General features: G+C 40.1%; 2 protein-coding genes and 1 non-coding gene across 3 annotated transcripts; all 3 read right to left on the bottom strand.

Annotated features, from left to right (window-relative positions):
* Positions 1–2,703: 2,703 nt before the first annotated feature.
* On the bottom strand, positions 2,704–11,039 carry LOC141010161 (probable ATP-dependent RNA helicase ddx6). Its single transcript, XM_073483028.1, has 13 exons — positions 10,876–11,039; positions 7,733–8,816; positions 7,537–7,641; positions 7,269–7,398; positions 7,017–7,163; positions 6,704–6,798; positions 6,490–6,612; positions 5,993–6,121; positions 5,554–5,670; positions 5,177–5,240; positions 4,823–4,924; positions 4,369–4,582; positions 2,704–4,266 (listed from the first exon to the last, which is right to left on the bottom strand). Exons 2-12 carry the CDS (start codon positions 7,973–7,975, stop codon positions 4,374–4,376), a joined length of 1,464 nt encoding a protein of 487 aa, XP_073339129.1. The 5' UTR covers positions 7,976–8,816; positions 10,876–11,039; the 3' UTR covers positions 2,704–4,266; positions 4,369–4,373.
* Positions 11,040–12,241: 1,202 nt separating this feature from the next.
* Positions 12,242–23,774, bottom strand: lipea (lipase, hormone-sensitive a). Its single transcript, XM_073483842.1, has 11 exons — positions 23,705–23,774; positions 20,355–20,602; positions 18,982–19,266; positions 18,640–18,730; positions 18,410–18,555; positions 18,124–18,309; positions 17,698–17,850; positions 17,342–17,486; positions 15,971–16,198; positions 13,833–14,224; positions 12,242–13,223 (listed from the first exon to the last, which is right to left on the bottom strand). Exons 1-11 carry the CDS (start codon positions 23,712–23,714, stop codon positions 12,957–12,959), a joined length of 2,151 nt encoding a protein of 716 aa, XP_073339943.1. The 5' UTR covers positions 23,715–23,774; the 3' UTR covers positions 12,242–12,956.
* A 1,620-nt stretch (positions 23,775–25,394) lies between these two features.
* Positions 25,395–25,466, bottom strand: trnae-uuc (transfer RNA glutamic acid (anticodon UUC)). The gene has a single exon. It is a non-coding gene; the product is annotated as a tRNA-Glu (tRNA).
* Positions 25,467–26,871: the final 1,405 nt, after the last annotated feature.

The following is a 26,871-nucleotide window of genomic DNA, read 5'->3' as shown; positions in this document are numbered from 1 at the left end:
GGGTTGAAAACTGATTTGGGAGAAGCGGGGCCACAAAAGGTACCAATACGTAGTGAGAAGACTGAACTCAGGTAAAAACTGATTACAGAAAAGAACATTTTTAAGCATGTGGGATCAACTGAACCAACATTTTTGCAAGCCAATTTAGAACCACTGTATTACCACTCCTTCCTACCCATGTTGTAGAGAAAATACTGGAGCAACCTTATCCCCCAGTGACATTTAAATTGAAAAAAAAAAAACAGGAAATTTGAGAGCCAATTTAGGGTCATAACACCACTGGTTTCTATCCATGTTGCAGGGAAATACTGCTGTAACTTTACCCTCAGCTTACTACAACAATTCTGCTGAGTTCACCATTAAGTTTGGCTGAAATCACCTAAAGCGTGGGTGAGTCTACATTAGTGCAGCAAATTAAGAGGTCCAATTCAATTTCGCTATGCACAGTAGAAGTATTAGGGGCAGTTCAGCCATTAATACTAGACCTTTTTCTTGCCATTTTGCAACCAAATCCTCACCCTTTCCAATATTTCCTTTTTTTTTTCTTTTTTCTTTTTTTTAACAGTTACCCTTTTCAAAACAGGTTTTTGACAAATATCCCTCCCACCCATCAGCACTCCTGACTCCACAGGTCAGAGTGCACACACAGACGAAGACGTCTTAACACCACCAGATGACAAAATAAAACGATTCACTCGACATTCATGACTGCATTGGTCATGATCTCCTTTGTGACCACAAAAATTTCAAATTTACGTCAAATGCAGCTTAAAGAAAAGTTGTGCAGCTCTGGTCGTCAGTTCTGCAGTGCACGATAAAGCTGCTCCTATCAAAGTGTTGTCATAATGTAGCTATTTTTAGCAGTGTTGCCTTGTTCTGAGAGCTCAGGATTTACTTTGATGAGTAAATTATCATATCCGCCATACGGCTGGAAAAATACTACAAAAATTATGAAGTGCAATAAAGGGAACAGATTCCAGGCAAAAAAAAAAAAAAAAATCTACATTAATGTTTAGTTAAAGCAACAAAAAGTAACTTCCTGACACAAAGATACAATCACGCAACAATCAACTATCTTTGTCCAGGAAGTTACACCTTGTTGGTTTAAAGAAAAACGGTTTATTACAACTTCATTTTTGCAGCTCCAGCCATCAGTTCTACAGCGTATCATAAAACTCAGGGTTGAGCTCTCCAACGCTACAATGCGCCTATTTTCAGTGACGCTGCCTCGTCTGAGATCTCAGCAATTACTTTGATGAGTAAAATCTTATCACAACTGATATAAACATACGGCTGGAGCTATAAAAATACTAAGTTGTAAAAAAACAGTAAAGGGTAGTTTTTCTTTGTGGGGGCATTTTGAGAGCCAATTCCAGGCAAAAGTCTGAAAAAAGAAAACAAAAATATGGAAAACTCCACAACTATCCTCACAAACTCTTGATAGGTTCAGCTATAAACGTGTGTGTAATCACAAAGGAGATCATGGAATGACTGTCAGGGATGAGATCAGGGACATAAAACATAAAAAAAGAACAGAAAAGTGGAACTTTGTCATTAGAAATCAGATTTTTGTCCACAAAATTGAAGCAGGAGATGGAAAAGGAGAACAGAGACAAAAAATCCCATCCCTGACAACTGTAACCATCCATACCGATAGTAAAGACATCGCACACCGCCAAGAGAAACACAGGACGAGTCTGCACATGAAAAACACAGAAAACAAAAAGACGCACGCTTACATGCAGCTCCGGACTGTTAACAAGACAGTTATTTTGTCATCCACGTGAGTAACCACGTTGGTTCTGGTTACTTGTGACTTCTGACCTTCTCAAAGATGAGCAGAGTCTAACAGTTCGGTTCAAGCTGCATGTAAACGTAATGATTCTTAACAGCCTGTCACAGCTTCAAACATACACGTCTCTCTCTAACACTCAAGACACACACCTTGTTCAAACAGTCGCCTGCATTTTTCACACTCACACAAACACACACACACACACACACACACACACACGATCTGTCTCTCTCACTCTCACACACACACTCACACAATCTCTCTCACACACACACTCATACGACATTCTCCTTTTTTGGTTTTGCTTCAATGTAAATCCTGAAAGTCTATTTCAAGAAAAAAAACAAACAAACAAACAAAAAAATAAACAACCTCCTCCTCCTCCACCCATGAAGCAAAGTATTTTCATTTTTTTTTGTGTAGAATTGTAAACGACTGGAGTAAACAATGAATCATTTACAATTTTGTTTCCTCAAAATGATTCATAACACCTCGTATTAAAGATTGCCCTAGTGGAAAAATGGATCGAGTTGCTGAGAACAAATCGTAGCACTTTGATCGTCTCTCACACAAAGTAGAAGATCACAGTGCTTCAACGCTTCCCAGAAACTCTCTCCTGTATAACTCCCTCTCTCTCTGGCACTTAAACCACGAAGAAAAACAGGTATTTTTGAGGGGAAAATGACTTTAAATCAAAGCTTTTGTCTTTGCTTTAAGTACCAGAGAGAAGATGCCCAGAGAGCATCTGATAAAACACTTGGCTTCTGCAAACCCACCCAAAATAAACCTCCGCAAGATACCCAGTGCTAAAGCCTCACAGTCCCTCCCCCTCCAAACTGCTTTAAGCAACATCAAAAATAAATTTTAAAAGCAAAAATACTTTCTTTTTTATGTCTTTTTTTTTTAGCATTACTGCTGCTCTGTAAGGGGAGGACAAAAACAAAGAAGTCACAGCTGCCTGTTCAAAGATGCTACAATTTTGCTTCCATACACAGAGCCCACCCATCATACCCCCTTCTGCTGCTGCAGAAAGAAAACTGACTTTTTCTTTTGTTAGATTGTAGTTCAATTCAAGGTCAATGCGGTCCTTTAGAGACTGAGCAGGTTTCATCCCCCTGGTCTATGAAACCATTTAATCAAAGCAAAGCCTGAAAAGGAGTTTCTTATGCAACAGCAGCAACACCAAATGACAACTGTCAAGTATAAGAGCTTGGCATTCAACCACTGGGCTGTAGAGAGTACACATTGGCAACATATACATTCACCAACTTCAATTTTGTCACGATGGGGCTTAAAAAGAAAGTTTCACTTTAGGATTTGCAAAAATGCACTTTCAAAATATAACTGAATCTGAAGCAGTAGGGGGAAAGAAAATGACAAGAAATTTAAACTGTTGTTTTGCACCAATTTCCTCAAAAAACAATTCACTCCTTGGACCGATCAATACTCAATTATCAGTTCAGTAATGACAAATGTGGCTATCAAACCTGTTCTGAACCAGTCTCGATGCATTAGTGGAAACCAGTCGTTTATCTCGCAGCTGCAGTGGCCGATGGGTTTACAGTATTCACCAGCTCAATGTGATTTTTTATGTAAAAGAACCTCCAGACAGCGGCAGCCATAATGTAACAGCACGAAGCCGTTATTCATTTCCCACGCCGTTTTGTGTGGCTGCAGGCTAACATCCATGAATCAGTATGGGGGCTTGTGTCTTTAGCCGTCTTCTCGTATTAAATCCGCTCATGTTTTATTCATAGTGAAAGGGAAAAACAGTCACGCAGTATTTAAATAAAGCTGCCCTTTTTTATTGCAACGTTCACATTAAAAATAAACGTTCACATTCAGGATGGTTTTGAGCCGTGTTGCAACACACCTCTCAGCAGGAGTGTGTGTGTGTGTGTGTGTGTGTGTGTTGTCTTTTTCCCTTGCATAATGGATGTTTAAATAAACTCGGGTTTCTATTAAATTCATATTATTTGTGCTTGTACTCTGCTGCATGACAGAAGACAGCAGGCTATGAATGGATGAGTGCACATGGGAGTAAGTAAGGCACTTAAGTGACAACAACAGTGTTAAGTGGACAGAACGATGGCTGGTGTAAGTGCACCATTGTAACATTAAAAAGAGGCCAACCCTGCTGCTGGAAATGAAAACAGTCTCCAAGGACGACGGGTTCAAAACAGCCTTGATAACCATCTGCACTGCCGCCTAACCACGACACATTTTCGGAAAAATACACTGGATGCATGGTCCACTCTGAGTTTGGTGCAAAACAATTCAGTTTAACTTTCTCAGTTAATTAAAATAAAAGAATGAGGCAGCTCTCTTTGAGGAAATGCTAAAAATAAAAACAGCCTTTACATCCATTTGAAAGGCTCTGAAAACAAGTGAAAAACATGAAACTGAAGAGTTGCCTGAAGCCTGTGTGCAAGCGCTGATGTCTGTGCAAAAGCCCGGTGTATCCGACTGTCCTGGAGAAAAAAAAAAAAAAATAAAACTCTGATTAGACTCAGATAAGTCTGAGAGTTTTCATGCAAATAGAAGTCTACAAATATATATTCAAAGCATCTCACCTGTTTTAGGCGCTGTCCTGTCCCGGCTTCTCCTCCACCTCCTCCACATCACAGTCGGCACCGGACGAGTGGAACTCGGCCACGTAGAGGCTCTTGTCGATGCTGCCTGGAATGGGCTTGATGTCAGTCACCAGCTGGTCTTCAATGGCCTTCAGGTTGAATCGGTCCTCTGATGTGATCAGGTTGATGGCCAAGCCCAGGTGACCAAACCTCCCTGAGAGTCAGAGCGTGTGTTTAATAAACAAATTCACTGTGACTGAGCTTATGTCATCCTACAGGAGGAACTAAATACATAAACACACTGTTTGATGCATCATTTGAACTACTTGTAATGCATTAAAGCTACTGATTACTTGCGTTTGTACTTGAGGTTTCAAACCAGTTTCCACAAAAGAGACAGTGACGCTTTAATATAATACGTCAGTGCACATTTATTAAGGAGTGAACAATGTACCTGATCTTCCAATACGATGGAGGTAAGTCTCAGCATTCTTGGGGAAGTCGAAGTTGATGACGACATTGACAGCCTGGATGTCAATACCTCTGGTGAAGAGATCTATTGGAAGAAAACAGAAAATTAGATAATCTCACAAAACCTCTGTGCCTTTCTGGATAACACTGGAACACTAGTTTTGAAACATACAATAATGTTTCCTTAATGAAACTAATAAAATATTTCAGGACATGATGACGACACGGCACCAACATCATTTTGGTATGTTTGTTGGCCACAGTATGAGAAACGCTGACGTTTCAGACAAAAACTAAAAAACACACTAAACAACAGATGGAGACAACAGAAACTTACCAGTGCAGACCAGGTTTCTGCACAGTCCATTTCTGAAGTCGTGGAACACACGGTTTCTGTATTCCTGAAAACAAACAAGACAAAATGTCACAAAGGAACTAAGACATCCAAAAGATTCTCAGCATTGAACAACTTTTGGCCATTTTGCTTGCAGTATACAGGTTGAGTATGTGTGTAAATGAGGGTCATCCCTCAATGATCTCTCAAGTAAACATAAAGGTTGGTTGAATGATTGATTGAATACAATTTGTGAAGACTACAAATACAAATTATATTTATTAAGATTATTTATGGCATTTTCTGTCCTGTCTATGAATATATTTCTAATTTGATCGACATCCATGACAACATTTTGTCAGAATGTGCCTCGCCCTCACCTGCATCATCTTGGCATGGATGTAGAAGCAGGAGTAGCCCAGCTGAGTGATCTTCTTGGCCAAGAGCTCCACCCTCTGAGTGGAGTTACAGAAGATAATGGACTGGTTGATCTGAAGCTGTGACGGAGAGAAGAAAAAACACAAAGAATATGTTATGGATCAATACATCACCCTCATGTCCTTTGGTCTGATTTTGACCAAATTCTTACTTGACCAATTTGCTGTTAAAAGAAGAATTGAAGCAGGAAAGATGAATAAAAACTTCAAATACGCTGTTGTATTGTTTTGCCACTCAGGCAATTTGTGCTCAATGATACATAAGCAAACCATTTTTTTTTTTTTTTTTTTTTACACCATTTACTTTGAACAGAAGCGTCTTTGTGACCATACGGCTGGTAGTTAAAATTCATGGATGGTGAATATAGAGTTAGTCAGTTACCCTGGAGAACAGTGTGTTGAGGCAGTGGACTTTCTGCCTCTCTGTGACGTAGGCGTAGTACTGAGTAATGCCCTTCAGAGTCAGTTCCTCCATCAGGTTAATCTCATAGGGTTTCTGAAGGTGCTTGGCCTGGAGGAAGGACACAGAATTAACAGTTTACAGTGTGAATTTAAAACAGCAAGTCGACAGCAGAATTTTCACAAATGTACAAGCAAGAAGAACATCTAATAATTAACTAATGAAATTAGTGTTGTTGGACATTAGTTAGCCGTTTTAAACTGAAACCACAATTATTTACATATTTAGTCTGCACGATCCAAAGGACGAAGACGTTTACAGACTTTCGATGAAGTCAGCCCTGTAAAGTGCACAACAGACTAACACAGATTCGGGCGCAGTGTGAGAACAGCTTGGTCTGCAGTGTGAGCCGAGCGGTGCCAAGTGGCCCCGAGCCATCAGGGTTGGCTAGGCAGTGAAGCAATTAACCGACTACTCACCATGAACTTCTGCACACTGATGGGGAAGGTTGCAGAGTAGAGCAGGATCTGCCTGTTCTTGGCCAGGAAGCTGATGATATCCTCGATGAGCACCACAAAATCCTGAGACAGCAGCTTATCCGCCTGAGAGACAACGGAGACAATTATGGTGATTATGATGAACATGGAAATGATCCATACGGCTGATGATGAGCACATTGCTTAGTATCTTTACCTCATCCATCACCATCATTTGGACTCTATCCACTTTTGCCACTCCCTTCTTTATCAAGTCCAGGATCCTCCCAGGCGTTGCGATGACAACATGCACTGATGTGGAAAAAGGGGAAATGGTTAATGCCCATTGTATTTGTCTATTCACTACGAATTGTACCCCGAACCTTACTCATGTAGTAGAAGAAGTAAAACTGACCTTCACAGGCCAACAAGTAGATTAGACTTACAAATGTCTGATAGTGGTGAGCCCCATGGCACTGTGTTAAATAGTGGGCAGTGAAGTACGCCAGTAAGATACACTGAATTCTTACCGGTCTCGTCCAGGCGCATGATGTCATCTCGCAGGTTGGTGCCGCCGGTGGTGGCCATGATTTTGACTCCTCCCAGGTGTTTGCTGATCTGGATAGAGATCTGGCTCACCTGCAGGGCCAGCTCACGAGTGGGCACCATGACGAGTGCTACGGCATAAAAAATATACAAGTTACAACAATGGTGGAGGGTGAGAGCTTTAACAGAGGAAGGTTGGAGGACGATAACTGTATAATCTTCAGGTGGTGTCTCACCCTGTATGTGGTCCTTTTTCAGGTCTATTCTCTCCAGCAGTGGGATGAGATAGGCTCCACTCTTCCCTGTTCCGTTCTTGGCCCGAGCCAGAATATCCCGTCCAGAAAGGGCGATGGGAATGCTTTCCTCCTGCAGGGAAATAAAAATTATCATCCTTGGTCTCATTCTTTGACTAAACCTCATAATCTCAATAACTGCTGTTGAGACGTGAGAATCCCATTAAGTTTTCCTGGTGAGCAAATTAAATTTGACTGAAATGAACCATACCTGGATAGGAGACGGTTTCTCCCAACCCATCTCAAAGATGCCCATCAGGAGTTCTCTTTTGAGACAGTAATCTTCAAATTCATTCCCCTTGGTTGACGTCACATCCTGCAGTGGACACAGAAAGGTTAGGAGGACAGTAGAAAACTAGTTTGAAGCCAAAGTAAGATCAGAGAAACTGTTGCCAAGTTGGACTCACTGAGGTTTTGACCCTGGTGTCTTTGGGAGGGAGCTTTAAGCTCTTTTTCCAGTCATCTCCAAACTTGATGCCTCCTCCGTCCTGAGAGGCACCGCCTGCTATCTGGGGTGCACCCAAAGCCTTTCCTTGAGTTGTGGGTGCTGGCTGGACTGAAGCTGGTTTGGTCTGTCCTCTGAGCTGCCCGTTCTGCTTGTTCAGTCCCATGACAACTGGGCCAACGTTTTCTGTTCTGGCGGTTGCCATTTTTCCTGTTTTGCTTGCTGTTGTTTTTTTTTCTTCAAAGTATTAGATTTTTGCCTCTTAGGTTTTTCTTTTTAAAAATTCTCTTCAAAAGTAAAAAAGTTTAATAAAGCATTAACAAACAATATTCTCTATTCTTTTAAAGTCCAAAGCTTTCACAACAGAAGTCAATTCGTAGTATTTACATATACACATGTACGTGCAGTTCGGTCCCCTTCAACAACAGAGTGACTGACGTACAAGAACAACAAAAAAAAAAAACACGTTTTTACACAAGAGCTCTTCAAAATGAAGAGAAATTTGCATTCATATGCATGAATCTACTTGCTCACAATATAGAAAAATTATATGTGAACAAGTATCAAAGCGTTTCAAGTCCTGAAATAGAACAACTAAGGCAATCTGAACTTGGGGAACAGCTTTTTGAATATAATCTTAGTTCAACGCTTAAATTTCTGTTTCATCAAGGTTTCCTGTTTCTGTTTGAGTCCATAAGAGTTGCTCAATATCCTTGTCCTTGGAAAAAAAAAGGATGTCCAACTTTGTACAAGTCTTTCCCCAAAATCATATAGTCTATAATGCTCGCCGTTTATTTCCACTGTGTGGATTTATGTCGCTCCGTGTCTGAGAAAAACTGATTCCTGAAATCCCAAATCATACAAGGGGTCTAGTCCAAAGCCAAAAAGCTTTCCACCCCTGATGAGTCCTCAGTGTGCGTTTTTCTGTCTCCTCCAGGTGTTCGACCCTCTCTCCCCGGACACCACAGGTCTTCAAAAGTGTGTAAAGTGTGGCCGTGATCAACTCGCTGCCTCCTCAAAGTCAGCCAACAATTCAAACTTTTCACCTACAGAAAAAATAATGCAGTTGACTAATCACTGAACAGATCAAATCAATAGAAAACTGACAGTTAAGGTAATTATTCTCAAGTAACCAAACATTTCTTCATTACATCTTCTTAAATGCAAAGATTTATTTTGCTTTCTCAGTTTTATATCATAAATTGAACACAAAGATCTTGGAGTTGTTTAATCAGACTTAACTAGGTCTGACTTGACTAAAGTATAAAACAGCAACTCCTTTCAATTGAGAAGCTCAGAGAAAAAACATTTAAATTGATCAATTATCACAATACTTACCGATTCAAACCCATAAAATGTCAATCATCCAATAATTTCAGCTCTTAACATATACTTAACCATGTTTTTAATCTTGCAACCCCTCGGTTTATCTTGTCCCCAAGGTGGGAAACCAGTTAAAAAAAAGGTTAAGACATCACTTTTCATCTCTGGTAACTCGTGATAGGGGCTCGTCATTGCTCACATTGTACCAGTGATGAAAAATAATTAAGTACATTAGCTCAAACCTGCAAACAAATAATAATGTATGTGTTATTGTAGATTAAGATAAGACATTATTGATCGCTGGAGAAAGTTCACAAGTTACCCAGCAGTATGTACAGCATTAAAATCAGCTCCACGTTTAAAGGTGCACTTTGCAGTTTGGGGTTAGAAATCTTAAATCAGCAGAAAAAGATCTTCATTGACTGACTTTTATGCCTAAAAAACTAAAAAAAACAATCTTTCTTCATTTGAGTGACTGAATAAACAAACTGACCTTAAAAAGGACAACACAGTTTCATACCATTTTTACTTTGTTTATATTTGGCGGACCCTGCCACCTTTCTAGCTTCAAACAGTGTTACCTTAATTTCCTCTGAGAACAGCTTGTTTATTCAGCTATGAAAAAAATAAATATCAGATTTTTTTGTATTATCACCTCGTTAACGTTATTTTTTCCACAACACTGTTTGAAGCTAGAAAGGTGGCAGGGTCCACCAAATATAAACAAGGTAAACAGTATGAAATTGTGTTGTCCTCAATTTGTGTATTCAGTTTATTCACTCATGATGGTTTGTTTATTTAGTTTGTTTAAGCATAAAAACAAATCAATGAAGATCTTTCTCTTCTGACTAAATTTCTACCCCAAAACTACATAGTGCACCTTTAAGTAAAATATCTGAGGAAACCATCCACAAATGCACTTTACAGACTAAACTAGGACTTTAATTCAGAGTTACTGAAAAGTGATAATATCTGTTAGTTTAACGATAGACCTCATAACTAGTGAGAGGCTTTAGCTAATTCGCTAAATCGTTTGGTTTAAGGTTGCACAGGTGAGCTTGCCAGGTGGCAGTCTTCCGAGACAGATTAGTGAAGCCAAAACTGCCAAGATTCAAACGACTGACCTACAGGAAAGACTTTGGATTTGTCTGAAACAAATGTCACAATTACAGTTTGTCTCGAAAGTCAAAAACTGACGGTCAAATTTATGCTAACTTTCAATGTTGATGCACCTGAGCTGGATACAAACAGTCGACTTGTGTCTCTATAATAACGTCACTAAACTTACTTTTTCCCCCACGGTTTTCCCAAATACTTTCTTCAAAATGGTTGAAATAGTCAAAACACAAGTGTAGCTTTGGTAGGTTTTACTCAACTTGCTTTGTAAATCAGTGACTTAGCGACGTTTCCTTCATGCTGCGTCTCAAGGGGAACAACATTAGCAACGTCAGGCTACTGAGTTAAGCTAAGCAGCTCACAGCTAACTAACACTAAGCCGTCCAACACTCGCATTTCAGACTTTTAATACGCTTTAAATCACAAAACATGACGATGCTAGTGAAGCGCTGAGTGACAATAACATTACGCGTCGTATTATACATCGTTATGTCCTTTGAAATTTTCTCGTCAACGCTACACGGCACAATTAGCAAGCTCGTTAGCCTCAAGGCTAATTTAGCACAAATAACTCCACTCGCTAACGTTAGCTTCGGGCTAGCCAGCTCACAGCAACTCGGATGTTTTTAACGGGAACTGGCAGCTTCCAGGTCACCACAAACCTACCTTAGTTTCTCTGTTATTTTACAAGGGATGCTCGGTGTGCGGCTGATCAACTACTTTCTTTACAAGTCGCTTTAATAACTGAATTTTACTTGGAATAAATCGCCTCTATTGTGTTTCTTCTTCCTTTAAATCAACATGTCCGCCCTCTTCTTCGTCCTCTCTTCTTCGACGTCTCTGTCATGTTTATTACATGTGCGACTGGACGACGCTGCTGCCCCCTGCGGTCACACCTGGTTACTGCTTGTGGAGGAGTCAGATAACTACACATCTGTGTTTTCAGGACATTTGTCTCCATTAGTGGTTGAAATATTGCAAGAATATGCTGCTGGAGCTAAAACCCTGCAGTGGTACTTTGCTTTATGTCAGTAACAGTATGCCAATGACATAAAAACATCTGTCATATTAATAAAATAAACAATTATACGTGATAAAAATAACATGCAAATGTATATTTAATTTAACTTTCGTTTATGGTTTTTCACTGTTAACAAGCAATGAAATGCTTTATAAACTATTCGCAATTGTTTATTGGAAAGTTGCAACTGATGTTAATAGTACTTTGTAAATGGTTAAGTGCACCTGATGTTTTTAACCTTTACAATTTATGCAATCTAATAAGCTATACATTTACTATTTAGTAATGATGGTTAGTATAAAGTGTTGCCCATGTCAGTAAGTTCTTTTTTAGCAAATAAGTTTAATACGTTTAAGTCAAAATTAGCCATATTTGTTTAAAAAAAAAAAAAAGAATCAAATAGTTGACGATTAATTTAAGTTAATTGATTTTTGCAGCTCTTAACCTGAGCTGAGATTTTGTTCTAAATTCAAGAATTGAAAGCTTTATTGTCCATTAATGCAGATGATGAAGGAAATTTGTCTTTCACTGGTGCATGGCTCATACAAAGTACAATAAAGTAAATATAAGAAGGTTTAATTTCACTCAAACTTACCTTTGATACCGAATAAGATTCATATCATATGGGAACTCTGACAACAGCAGCAAGGGCAAAAAATTTGATTTGGTGGAGTCGAGTGTTGGGAAACATTAAGCTTTTAAAAATAACCCTAATTCTGAGATTGTTCTCCTGGTCAGGTTAAGTATTATGATGTTTGGGGTTGAAATGTGTTTCCATTTGGTTACTTTGTCAGTAATTCCTCTGCAATACAAGCTTGTGTACAGTAATAACAGCAACCATCTGCCCGTGAAAACCCAATTCAGCAGTGTTTCTACATAAAACACGCTGTAATAACCACTATTTATGAAACTACATCATTTCCAACTTACATGTATTATACAATAGAAGCAGGGTCAAAGGTTTATCAGGTGGCAGCACAGAACAGGAACCTTCAACAAAATAAGCCGAGACATTCTTGCAGTTTTGATTTAATCCAGACTTTAAATAAAACAAAACTGATAAATATTGACATTGAGAAATAATAAGAATTATTTTACAGTTTTACAAGTTACATTCACACCCACATAGTGCTGGTAGACACAACATGAAGGCCTCCTTGTCAGTTTGATGTAAACACTTATACAACCAGGTTCAACATTAAATCCAAATATAATAACACTACAGTGTATCTGGACTGTGTTTCCAGTAAGTAAACCTTTAATCCTGGTCAGTTTGGTAACGTAGGCAAAACTATGTTTCGTTCAATGCAAATACAGCAGCGCTTTAAATTCAAGGCACAAAAGCTTACATCTCCGACGTGTATCAGTAAGAAATTACTGCTCGGGCTGGTTATGGTGAACGTTCTGTCAGTCCGTTATATTGTCAATGTGCGCTTGGTCTGGATTAGGATCTTGGTAGAAAAATACTTCATTGTTTCCTATTTTGTCATCGTTGAGGATAATTTTAGAGCTGGTTAAAGAGAGTTTTAATGTCTCTCTCGATCATTATTGCCTACAGGAATTTTGTGCGGTAAAGGTTTCGAGTGCAGGATCCCTAAGCTTCCTCCAGTTAGACAGTTTTTGTACATCTTCATTATTCTCCCTCAATTGTTTCCTTTTCTCGAATGCATTGCATCTCTCACCACATACTCTCACGTCTCTTTTTCACCCAAGATCATCAGCTTCATCAGCCCGATGGATTCGTACTCTGATGAGTATCTTCCAGCTTGGGCCGTTTGCTAAGAGCGGGCGTCGGGTTTTCCTGCTGAAAAATCTTCCTCATTTGCTCCACGCAGATTTCTGAAGCCACCTCCGTCTCCTTGGCGAGTTGCGACAGGCTGAGGAAGCCGTGAGGCAGGTCCTCCACCACCGTCAGACTCACAGGCTGGCCCATGTCTCGAAGCTTCTTGGCAAACATCACCGAGTCATCCAGCAAGGCGTCCAGAGCAGAGGCCTGTGAGGAGACACGGAGAAATCAGGAGACAAGGACTGAAAAAACTAAAGAAGCAGCCGGGAAAAACAAAATCTGCTGGGAATCAAAGATTAAAGCTTGAATGATATTGATACTGATGTCAGTTATTGGGAGTTTAAAAAATCTCGTTACAAAATATTGGTCAATAGTAATTGTTTTTTTTACATAAACATGAACCTCGGATATGTACAGTGGGCCATTTACAGTTGGAAAATCAACTCATCAGTGCTCTCTAGTGGTTAAACCATAAAACACTGTTGAAAAACACCTAGTTTGGTATTTCTGCACCTAAATTTCTTGATGCTTATTTGTCGACAAATCAGCCTGACAGATTTATCAGTTAGCTCTATAATGGACCCAACAGGTATGAAAATGAAGCTGGCTTAGGATGTGTGTGTTTGAAACTGGACTACACTGAGCTAGTGGGAACAGTTTCCTTTTTTTTTTTTTTACTTAAAGTAAAAGGAAATGCCAATTTAGTCTCATTAGCAGTTTAAAAAGTCAATGTTAAAACTTGTACATGTGCATCTGCTGAAGTTTTGCATGTTTAAAATAAATGAAGCTAAGTGATTAAACTGTCCTCTCTCTTACCACTATGTGTACAGGTGGCAGGCCTCTCAGCAGGTTGTTAGGAGACAGCAGGGGCGACACAAAGGGGTTCCTGATAACGGGGGATGAAGTTGGCCGAACAAAAGCCAGGCACTCGGAGCGCATGGGCTCAAAGCCCTCTGGGTAATCCATGTGATCTTCGCGGTTTGGTGTAGAGGCGTGAGTGGATGTCCCGCGGGTGTTGTTGCTCTGAGACCTCATCGGCGCTGATGACAGCGAGCGTGTTCCACCTGAAGTCCTCATGGGGTCCAGAAAGGACTGGATCCAGTTGGAGGCTCCCTGTGTGAGATCACTGAGCAGCACAGCAGTGTCTCTGCCCAGAGAGCTCAGACTGCTGCTTCCCACCACAGGCTGCACCGTCTGACAGTCGGCGCCTGGGAGGGAGACGATGTGAAGTGATTAATGAGGCTCTTCAGGATACAATCATGGCTTGTATATGAGTTTTTTCAGTAGCCACTTAGAACACTGTAGATGTGTCTGTTTGATTTTTGCTGTTGGTTACAATATCAAAGGGTAATGTAATGTTTGTATTGGTGAAAATTTAAAAAAATGAAGGGAATATTATAAAATTGAAAAGATGAGCAAGTGAAATCAACTTCTACTTCAGTGTCTTTCAAGTGAGCTCAGCAATAAATCCTGATTATTACTTTTTCCTCTTGTGGACACACAATTCACATGGCAACAAGATGAGGTGTTACTTTTAGGACATGAAGGGTTAGGTTAGCTTCGATTTCTTCTTCAATTATAATTAAACACACTTTAACACATGTTACATATCTAGATTTTTTACTGACAGTGTAACAAGTCACTTTCATAACCACGATGAGTTAGCTCCTATGTGTGTGTGTGTGTGTGTGTGTGTTACACTCTCAGGCAATGTTATATAACACAGTACATTTAAACCAAATTTAGAAATCAATCTATCTGGATTAGTTTGAGTGCAAATTTAGAAAAAAGTCATGTTTCCATTACTGCAGGCAATGGAAACAAACCTCTCTCTTACACATGGTGACAATACTTACACAGAGATCAGCTCTCTGACATGTGATCTGAGATGAGCTCAGAGAAGCAAAAATCTGTCACTGGTTCCGAGAGCATCAAACCCTCATATGATAACTCTTACTTCTCACCTACTGGTTTGAGTCTCTCTATTCAAGGAGATCTCCTGTGTTTCCCTTGAATAAAATCAAGAAAAATTAAGTGTAGGGGGATTCAGACAGCCCAGTGACCGAAAGTTTTTATAGTGTCAGCCAAAGCGGTTAGCCAACTAGGTGGTGCCACAGTGGTGAGGACGAAGCCAAGTCAGACCATGGGTTGATATATCTAGTGTAGAAGTACTGATGGGTTTGACGGTGTAGATGACAACAGGTTGTTCATTATTTTCATCCTTCCTTTCCTCCCACATTAGCCGACCTATACCAAGCTAATATAGTTAAATAAAAACTAAACTAAAGACAAAAACTAGGCGTGAAAAAACATTGCAGTTGAACTAAAATTGTACTCAGTAGAGCCCATACTTCTGCAAAGGCCCATCATTCCCCTTATCGGTCACCAGCCACCTAAATATGCCTGATTTTTTCATGAAGATCCATACATTATTCCCAGAGAAATTAACGAAAATGTTGAAAAACGCCCTATCTCACAACCTTCATCTGGATCTGCACCAAAACCAAAACCAACAAACAAATGGGCACAGGTGAAAACAAAATCTCCTTGGCAGAGATAATAAAACGGAAACCAACTGAAAGCATGAGGAGGCATTGGTATATCGTTTAATGAGACTGGGATGTCTACATGGCTGTGAGTCAATTGCCTTCCCAAACTGTTGTGTTTAAACTTTAATATCTATTCTTAACTCATTTTATCTCACGAATACCTCTCATGTTAAAAAAAACTCAAGAACATATACTGAAACTAATAAAAACAAACTAAACTGAATTGAAAACAAAATTAAACATAAAATACAAACAAAAACTAATGAAAAACACAAATCTATAATAGCTCTGGTCTTTGCATAACATCCTCTGTTTTCTGTTCCAGTGGCGCCGGAAAGTGCTCTTGTGTTAAATGAGGCATCAAACAGCACACACCTTCAGCCCTCCTATTGTACACCTACATACCTGCATAGGCATTGAGGCACTTTGTGAGAACACCCAGAGGCAACAGCGGGTCAATGAGCGTGAGCAGGCGGGAGGGCGAGGCGTCAGTGGTGAGCAAGGTGGCGGGGTAGGCGGCCATGATGCCGTCAGGGACTCGGATGCCGTTGGATATGGCCTTCATGGACACGGTGACGCAGAGGTTTCCTCCAGCGCTGTCCCCGGCCAGACAAACCCGCTCAGCTGTGGAGCCTGAGACACACAGACAGAACTGTTAGCATCTGAATAAAAAGGTTTATTTTAACTACATTCATGAAAAACAAGGATGGTAGAACAGGCAGGTTTTTATCCAAACCAGTTTACACTACCATTACTTACTGAAACGATAGGTCCACTGTAGGATTACCTGCTTTCCCTGTGTTTAATCTGTTTGCTTTGCATGTCACTGAACTTTGGACAGTTGTTGGACAAAGCAAGTGATTTGATGATGTCACATGTAACACAACAAAAACTGAAAACATATTCAACAGATACCTAAGATAACAGATTACCATTTAACCTTTAATCCTATCATTATCAGTTGCCTAATGTACCATCTTTCTTTCCTTTTCTCCACATGAACGGGCACATATGAGACCTTCCCTGTTCCATGATCTGATCATGTAAAGATAACATTTCACATGCCAGTTTCAGTACATAATGTGCCCCTCCTATAGGAGCTTCTATAAAAGGGACAACCAGTCACACCACATATGAAATTAGTACAAAGTGTACATGTGCTGCCTGCACCTGCAAAGGGAACATTTCTTAAGGTGTAAAGATTCTCTGTTGCTTTCTGTACAAACATATCTATGTATAGACCTGCTTATGTACTGTAAATATAGACACATATATTTGAATTTTTGCCCAGGAATATATTTGTGGCTTTGAAATCACACATTCTGATATATTTGTATAACTCAGTGTTTTCAGTGTTTATGTCTGGACAGGAAGATTTTGGAAACGATGATGCATTTGCTTCCTCATTGGGCTTCATCACTGTATCTAGCCTTTTTAGTGCATTGCGTGAAGAGCAGTTGTGTTTTCCGGCCTGGCTCATAGTAGTCTTTGTAATTATGTAACCAACCAGTATATAAGTATACAACCTGCTTCCTGTTTACATCAACATACATATGCCAAGTGTATTTGAATGGTCGTGTGATATGCATTTTCAGGTGTGTTAGCACAGATATTATTTCTGAAAACATGCTAAAATGCTCATCTGGATGGAGATCATTTTTGTTTTAAAACCCAGTTTGCATAAATACCCATGTATGTTGGACTAGGCTTCACACTCCCTGTTGGTTTACTGTAGTCCTGTATTGTCCGAGTGTCGTTATGATGTCATAAACATACCCAGTAGATGACAGTTATTCAGAGCCCAACAGTAGGCGTAGAAACATTCCTCCAGAGCTCTGGGAAAGGGCGCTTCGGGTGACAGAGAGTAGTCCACGGAGAGTATCGGTACGTTCAGCTCCTTTGACCAACTTCGAAGATAATTCTGATTCATAAGGAGGTGGACAGAGAGCAGAAAACATTAACCGTTGCTTATTTTGATTGCATTTAATAAATAATTTGTTACTTTTGCAGACTGTGAAACACTTCGTAGGACTGAGTAGTAGGATTATTATAATTGGAAGCATTAATCACATTTGCAAACATCTAATACAGATTAAAATACAGCAGTCTTTCACCAGCATTCTGTTCTGTACCTCATGGGATCTGGAAGTCTGGGCTACGAAGCCCCCTCCATGGAAGTGGATGAGCAGCCAGGGGGAGCGAGGCTGCTTCTGCACCCAGGGGAGATGGGACGCGGTGATGGGGGGAGGATCGTCTCGAGAAAATGATAGCAGCTCTTCACTGTCCTATATAGTAAGTTATAAACAGAGATGAGCAAGAATACGTCAAACAGTATCTTGTTAGGAAATTACAAATACTTGCTTATTATATATGGTTCAAATCAAAATGCAAAATACTGGCATGAGAAAATGTATGTAGTTTCAATCGGCAGTAATAAGGAGGTAATTTACAGAAACTCTATTCAGTTTTTTTCAATTTCCAAAGGTCACTATTGTCTGTTTTAGTTTTTTTCTTTTACATGTTCCTTACACCTCTGTCCTAGCCCTGCAGAGTCTCACCTGTCCTTCTCGCAGCTCATGGGAGATAAGGCGCATGTGGACTGGCCCGGGACCCCAGTGGGCTATCGGAGGAGACACGGTGGCTGTTAGACTGGGGTCTGAGGCCAGTGGGAGGTGTAGAGTGACAGGAGGCAACGTCAGGGTGAAATTCATCTGCACTGGGCAAGAGGCTATTCTGCTGAAGCCCTGCACGGAGAGAGACATGCAGGAGAGGGTTGAGCAGTGAAAACATGAAAGAGGACATCAGCTAATTTGAGTCAGTGGGAGAATATTTGACCCTGCCTACTGCTATAAGGCCGGACTCTGTGAGGTTCCAGAAGGACTTCCAGAACTGCATGTCCAGGTTCTGGGTGATGCGTTCAAACTCTGCACCCCGCAGCTCTGGATCCATGACGTACTTCCCTGATGTGAGGAGGGAGAGGGCGGCCATACCTGGAAGAAGATGGATGATTTAAAACATGAAAAAGGACTTTCCATCAAAACCAGAAAGACAAAAAGACAAAAACAATGACTAACCCAAGCCAGACTGCTGTTTCCCATACGTCTCTCCATATGAAACCATGCTTATGACAACAGTCTGGAGGAAGGGACGTAGAGTTGGTGAGAACTGTAAAAAAGACAGGTTTAAATGATTAAAATAAGGGACACATATCATATAATGAGGCCAAAACTTTAAAGAATCCTAAACAAGTTAATTGGCATCTGATGTTAAACTACATATTGTGACTAGAAGAAAGGTGCTCAATAAGCTGACAGAACAATCAATCATTTTGCAAAGAAAAACAACTCCAACATGGTACAAATTAAACTTGTCGGTACAAAATAAAAGCAACTGGTTTGATGTTTTTACTGGCTGACCTGAAAGCCCAGACAGCGGCCGTAGAAACAGGCTTTGTGCATGGAGCTGTACTCCTGCACAAACTTGCGGCTCAGGTCCCTGTCCTGCAGGGAGTACAGCTGACCGCACTCGTTGTCGTTGATGAGCTGCTGGGCGAGGTGGAGAAGGGCACGCAGCTGACACAGAGCGCTGCAGTACGCCTCCATCTCAGAGGCGTTGTGCTCGGCCCTGAAGAAGGCACTGTTGTAATTAGAAGCGATGTAACGGCCCTTGTGAATGATGTGCAAGAGGCAAGACTGCAAGACCTGAAAGAAAGAAAAACAGAGAGGCCTGTAAACATTTCAAGGATCAGGGTGGTGATAGATGTTTATATAAAAAACAAGACTTAATTTTAGACATAAATTTGCTGCTTTAGATGTCTGACTGTTTGACTATCTAAATCTGAGAGGTTCAGTATAAATGAATCTTTTCCTTCCACATGTAACAAATATGTAATTGACATTCAACGTACACTGGAACATGTCATTAAAAATTATACAAAACTGTCAAACTGTGAAATGCTGTGCAATAAAATGCTTGTTTTACATGTGAAATTGTGTCATATTAAAACGGTATATTTGTATTAAAGTAAAACAATTGCATGAGTAAATAATAATTCAAGTTTAACTGTATATATATTTATATTACAAAAACAAATGCAGCCCAAGACGCAAGTATCAACAGCTTGAGATGAGAGGCAACAGGTTTCAGGGGAAATTTAACTACCAAGTATTATGAAATCTAAGCTACTAATCATCTTAATCACACTTTCTTCAGTGAAGTGTAAATATACACAGTTTTCACATAAAATTAATGTTTCATAAGCAGAAATGATTTACATTGAATTAATTGGCATTGGTCATTTTTAAAATGTCAAAAATTCAACTACAGTTTTAGTTTTCACTGTTTTCTGAAGCTGTATAGACCAAATGATATGAATGAAAACAGTAAATACACTTGTTTTTGTTTCCTCTACATTCTGTCAAGGGAGGTGGCCATCAGAGTGACAACATTACCACCACAGCTAAATAAATAAGAAATTGTACATCTTGATCTCGATCCCAAATCAAAACAAAACAAAACATCCCCAACACAAGCAATCATAAGGCCGAGTGCATAGATCTAGCCCTTCAATCATGATTCAAATAAACAAATATTAGTGCTGAAATCATTTTGCACAACAACCAAAACTGAGACCAATAGGGAAGGACGTGGAACAAATACCAAAATAGGCCCTGCCACCACTGCTTTAATCACAGAGGAAGCATTGATAGGTTTAACTCATTAGTACAATCACATCTCAAATAGCAGCCTTTAGTGGGACAACAAATCCAGTCAGTGGGATCAGTCCTACCTTAACCAAGGTGCGGTAGCCATTCCCAGGCGTTTGTTCGTCAAAGTCATAATGGTGGTAGACGGCGGTGAAGCTGCCGACCACAGGCTCCAGGGCTCGGCCATGCTCCTGAATCTGCCTCATACACGTGACCAGGCGATTGGCAACATTGCCGTACGGCAAATCAGAAGGCCCACACATAATAGCAATGTTGTCTTCACATACTGTTTCCAAGGCTGCGAACACAACCGTGTAATCCATGTCTGAGGCTGAGGGAGAAAGAGAGACAAGAGCAGAGTCAGGGATTTGTTTAACCTCCTCTATTTATTGGCCTGAGTAGCTATCGACACAGCAGACATGTGATGTGAACTGAACATCTTAAAGGAAAGAGACCATAACCTAAACACTGATTCTGACATCATCCCATTGCTTTGGTGATTATATTCTTATCTGTTTGGTCAAGGGTTGAAGTCCCAGCACAGCCTGAGGATAGCACTTTAAAAAAGAGGCAATAAAGACAAGCTGACTGTGACGGCATCGAGAGCTGGAGAGGATTTTCATTAATAGTCCAGATAGAGCATAAACTCACGGCTCTGTACAAGTAATTCCTCTTAAATGTCAGTAAAAACACAAAGAAAAAGATTAGATAAAATGACTGGAATGTTGAGCTCAAACATGCACGTCCATTGTAAGATTGATTGAAAATATTGAAAACCTGAACATCAATACTCCAGATAAAGGACAAAGACTGACAAAAAAAGGTTACAGCTTTGGGTTCTGATGTGAAGCCGACAATATAACAAAGGGATAAATGGAAAATGGACCATTGGTTTTGTGACATTTCAACTGAAAGTGCGGGCCTGTTCTGCAAAAACACAGAGGCCCCATTGTAGATTCCTGGAATTAAGCTAGCACCAGAATAAATTGTTACACAAAGTGTCTCTTTTTCAAGGGCATTACAAATGAAGTTAATACTAAGTTGTTTTTAGCCTAGTTTAGGCTTGGATGGTATAATGACACTTTCCAATATCATTTAGACTTTAGATAATTCTAATGGAGCCTGAGTGATATCATCAGTGCACTGAAACAGTTAACCTCACTGGTAATTTAATCATTTTATACCTAATATTTATTACCTCAAGAATGTTTTTGTGAATTTAAATCTCAAAAAAAGCTTTCATATTGGCCAGGCTCTAATTTATAAATCAGCTGGAGCAATATTTTGGTTGATATTAGCTTATAACAAAAATTTTGGTACTGGCAAAAACATCAGCAGATAAGTAACAAAAAATTTCAGCATAGAAATACATTTTAACAATTATCTAACACATATATTTGTATTGTAAGTGTGACAAAGCTCATTCATTTGTCAGGTATTTAATTTGCCAAGAAAAGATCATTTGACCCATAAATCTCCATTTCCTTAGCTGATTCCCTCCCCCAAAAAAGTACTATACTAGAATATATATCAATATAAAATCACACATACCATGAGAGAGGATTTTATATGATTGTAGTTACAACACCAAGCCATATCAAAACCCTCGTGAGTATTTGTATAGGAGATTGTTCTGCAGTGTGGCCTCAAATGTTATAAAAGTGGAAAAATCTTTACTGTGTCAACAGCAGCTGTCAGCGTACATAGCCTGGAGCGGGGAGAGAAATCAGGACACTCTGCTGTTGATGTCACAATGTTCATACACTGGAGGCTTTATCACAGTTTTAACACATGCTTAATTGTGTTTTTCTGTTTCGGTTCATCAGGCTCAGTGCGGAGCTTTTTAGGTTTTAACCTAATCCCAAACTAACAATTGTAGAATGTGAAAAACTCCCCAAGTCTTTTAAATAACCCAAAATCCCTGCAAACAATACTGAAGACATAACATCACAGTCTCTGATAACAGATCAATTCTGTCTCAGGGAACCGCATCAGAGAGGATGATTATTTGTGGTTGTAATTAAGTGCCGAGCTCTGAAACTCTGTTATGAAAGCAGAGATAAAAGTGATTCAGCAGTCAACCCTCTAATCTCTGACTATCTTCTCTTTAAAGCTTATTGATAAACTGTAAAATATCCTGTCTCTTTTATATATCTTCGTCCCAAGTGTTTGATAATGTGAGGGATCAATGCAAAAAAAACCCCCCAAAAACCTGAGTATATAAGCTGATTTAAGAACGTTTTACTTCCTAATAACTATCGACATCTGCCCCAAATATTGAGACAATATCAGTTGGAGAGAAAATAATTTTAAACAGGACTCTTTTATTGATAGTTTTGTTGACATTAAAGGTTTTGAGGTAATGTCAAAGACATCTACAGTATATATTGCCAGCCCCGGCCCATCCTGAAGCGTAATACCACTCTGAGCTCTCAGTCTGGACCACTAGCTGCATGGCTAACTGGGCTAACTAGTTTACAGCATCTACAGCAAGGACGTTATATTAAAACCTGGATGCGACGCACACGAAGCCGAGAAAGCTCGACTTCTGCGGGGTAATCTCTACCGCGCGTATTCAAAGGAAGTAAACGCAGAAGCGAGAAAACTTATATGCACTAGGCGAGCAATTCTCATTGGTTTGAACGGGCGCCATCTTTGCATCTGGTATGTAGTTATTCTGTATAAATCTACGGGCTCGATCTACAGTAAGCAGCAGTTAGCGGTTACTTTTGGTGATATGCTGCCCCCTATCTGTTTGGAGCATGAATCTGATTACATATTGCACCTTTAACAATAACAGGATTATTTTTTTTAACAGTATTTGGTCAATACAGCAGCACACAATCATTACAAATGAAAAATTAAGAGCAACCAGGTGTTATTATTTTAACTCATTCAGTCCACGAGGTCTAATTTTGTTTTCAGTTTCTGTTTTGCATAACTCAGAGCCCCCTTTTGTTTCCTCAGCTGAATCTCACCATTTACCCAAAATTAAAAAAAAAACAAACCTGGGCTGTCCTCCAAATAAAACAAACCCAAAACAGCTGATAATGACGTAAACCTGTCAACAGGCTCGCCTCTGTCACTGTCCCACACTGATGTCCGGTATCAGCTTACATCTCAGGCTCCTCTCAGCGTTTTAAACACCTCTCTTCTGGGTCGGAACAGGCGTTGTACTTCCTACATTCCTCCACACAAACGTCACCGGTAACAAAATGCTGCCAAAACAACTCAAGCTAGCTGTCGAGACAACTTCACACACACAAGTTGGGAGGACTTTCTAATCGTCACCTCGCTCAGCCTGTTGCTTTCCGCCTAAAAAACACCTGAAACACGACGACATCGACTCACGCTCGTCACGAGCCTCCCGCCGCCGCGACACAACGCTAGAAAACACGACAGACACACGCACATAAACGCATTTTCCTCTTACCGACCCGCATCCTCTTCCTTGATGTTCTGCCGGCGCGTGTCCCGCAGAATGCTGGGTAACGTCATGTGAGCAGAGCGCGAGGCGGAGAGAGAGGCGGCGAATGCGCGCGCCCACTTGGGGATTAGCATGATGAATCAACAGGTAGGCTAGCTGTTAGCTAACACACACACACACACACACACACACACACACACAGAGACAGATAGGAAGGTGTTATTAGCAATCAAGGTCAGATTTTCATGCTGAAAAGTATTAGAAAGACACATTTTACTCCTTGGGATGAGTTTAATTAAAGTGGGAGTGATTATCTGATAGCATAGTTAGCATAGTGTTATTGTAATTCATTGTGAGCCGCAAAGCAAATATATGGAAGCAAAATCATGCCCGAAAATGCTCATGGTGAATCACAAAAAATGACATTTTTTAAGCTTTCTGAGTCAAAATGATCAGATACTAGTCAATGTGATGAGATTATCGGCCACATTTCAACTTGTCGAAGTGCTGTCACCGCCATGTTTTGTTTTAATGTAATTCTAAAGGTACAATATGTAAGAATTGGCCACTTGTTTAATTAAATACTCACACCAAACAGAGGAACAGCTCATTACTGCCAACTGTAGCTGCTGTTAGCTGGTTAGCTCGGTTAGCCATGCAGCTAGCGGTTCTGGCTGGGAGCTTGGAGCGCCTGGGAAGCTTTGAACCTGGACAGACCAGGGCTAGCTGGTTAGCATGCTAAACGCTGTAACGGTGCGGCTAGGGTTTCAGCGACATACCGTTTTCAAGGTGTGTCTTGGTATGAAAGTTGACACGTATCGTACCGTGTTCACTTGCAAACCAAATATGTGGAAGCACCATCACGCCCGAAAATGCTCTCGGAGACACCAAATTTCGACTTGTCAAAGTGCGATCACCACCATGTTTTGTTTTAATTTAATAGAGAGCCAAAGTCGCGCCCCTTCCCGGTGGACCGTGAATCTGTGATATGTTCTGAAATGATTATCGTACATTAAAAATCTCATACTGTTGTCACTACTAACATTATATAAGGCTCTCACTCTGACAGTAGTAGTGAGTGAGTTAAATGGGAACATTTACTTTATTATTTACGCCTGTGTTTTACCTACTCTTACAGATCAAATTGTAGCTTTATGGTTCAAGTATTGTCTTATATATATATATATATATATATATATATATATATATATACATATATATATATATATATATATGTCCTGCTGCAAAGCCTGCCAGCTTACAGACATCTGCAAAAATGTTACCATGACTAGTCATATTCTGTGTGTTGTTTGGCATTCTTGCACCTCACTGCTCTGCAAACACAGAATACAAGAGGCACATGCTTGCTCACTGTAGTTTTTGTGTGTATTTGTTATGAGGCTATGGGAGTCTCTAGTGGCCGTCAGATCACTTGCAACAACCTAGGCATTGCTCTACAGAGTGGCTGGACTTGGACCTGGACCTAAATGGTCGTACTAGTTACGAGCCCGGCCGAAGTATAGGTGCTGGTTATACCTGAGATAGTGTCAGGTAATTTCAGCTTTAATGTTAAGTTTTGATCACCTTCTGGAATCATGTGGTGCATCAAGTAGTTAGGATGAGTGATTCTCAAGAAAGCTGCAATGTTGACTGCACCATGCAAATAGAGGACTCGTATTAGTCCAATAAATTGTAGTTCCCATACCGGGAGTCGAACCCGGGCCGCCTGGGTGAAAACCAGGAATCCTAACCGCTAGACCATATGGGATCTGCTCATGTAGATGACTTAACTTGTAACTTTCGACACTGTTCAGTTCTATTGATAATCATATTGCAGAAAATCAGCTGTAGGTTTTTTGAGAGTTCAAGAATATCAGATTGGTGCATGTATCAAAGGTCACCTTAGTGCTCTTGTGTTGTCTCAACATTTCTGTGTTACTTGCTTGAAGTGTAAACCTAAACACGTCCTTCATTCGACTGATGTCCATGCAGGTTTCACTGCTTTTATTTAGCATCCTCTTCTCTGCAATCTGACACCATAAACAGAATGTGAGGCTGACGAACATGCAGTGACTTTTCCCTAAACAGCTACATTCAGTAGTGGGAAAAATACAGTTGTATTTGTTGTGCCAAGTCTCAGACTACTTAAGACCTCCTTACCCTCCTGCCACAGCTATGTCATGTTCCTTTTTGCGGTCATAAAAATATGGCAAAACTATTTAAAAAACATTACTCATGTGGAGTGTGTGTGTGTGTGCAGGAAAAATGCTGAGTCACTGGACGTTTCTTAACTTTGATATATTACATATAATAGAGATAAGCCTGTCTAATCAGTCTACAAGCTATTTTCTGGGACAAGCACTAATCCAAATGTAAATACTGAATACTTGTTAATGATCACGATCACAGGAATGCAAAAATTCCAGGTTTTATTTTTTGTGTGTCTGACTCTCGCTTATGAATGCTGAGTCAGCATTCTCTACTGTAAATCATTTGATATGCAAGTCAGTGCTTGATAAAAATGATGATAAAAAGATTTCATGGTCTGTGACTTAAATCTGTAGAGTGCCAGATTATATATAGACTGGTGTCCGAGTTTGGTGTGCCCCCGTAAGTCCAGTATTCGTTGCCCTCTAATCTGATTTTATGGAAGAAGAAATTTCCAGTATCCAGTGATAACGACTACAGGAAGGCAGTTTGACCCGTTTGTCTTCCTTATTGGAAAGGAGAGCGTGCACCCCAAACATCCCCTCCTCTTGCCACACTGCACAACAGTGTCTGTGTTGAGCCTTCATTGCCACTATAGATGTGTGTTTAGGTGACATAGACTTGTAAATGAACCTTAGTTTGGACGGGCTGTTTCTTTTCCATGAGTCATTCAACAGTGACTTTGCCTCCCTGTCAGACACAATACCTACAGTTACAAATTAATCAGCCATCTCAGCTCCTATTGTCATTGAAGAAAGCCTCGGGATAAGTCAAATTTGCGTCATTAAGGAAATGTGCGATCAGGGCCTTTCCAGAAATCAGCAATTCTACACAAAAGAGAGTGTTTAAATAAATATTTTCCTAGTCACTGGTTTCCTGATATCTGTGTCATTGGTGATAGATAGGGATGTTAACTGACTGAACATATTTTCACTAATTCTTAATCTCTTCCGTTTGACATGTTT

This window comes from Pagrus major, chromosome 16, assembly GCF_040436345.1.
Source record: "Pagrus major chromosome 16, Pma_NU_1.0".
NCBI lineage: Eukaryota > Metazoa > Chordata > Actinopteri > Spariformes > Sparidae > Pagrus > Pagrus major.
Note: the sequence above shows the minus strand (reverse complement) of the source record. Positions and strands in the feature narration are given on the sequence as shown.

Bases quoted from the DNA above. Each gene is read 5' to 3' on its own strand.
- lipea (XM_073483842.1), bottom strand. The intron at 18,310-18,409 runs GTAGGCAGGGTC...CTCTCCGTGCAG, and splicing joins CAGAGTCCGGCCTTATAGCA to GGCTTCAGCAGAATAGCCTC. The intron at 17,851-18,123 runs GTGAGACTCTGC...CTTACTATATAG, and splicing joins ATGAGCTGCGAGAAGGACAG to GACAGTGAAGAGCTGCTATC.
- LOC141010161 (XM_073483028.1), bottom strand. From the start codon at position 7,975: ATGGCAACCGCCAGAACAGAAAACGTTGGCCCAGTTGTCATGGGACTG. The intron at 7,164-7,268 runs GTGAGACACCAC...TTTATGCCGTAG, and splicing joins GAAAAAGGACCACATACAGG to CACTCGTCATGGTGCCCACT. The intron at 4,925-5,176 runs GTAAGTTTCTGT...TTCTTCCAATAG, and splicing joins CAGAAACCTGGTCTGCACTG to ATCTCTTCACCAGAGGTATT.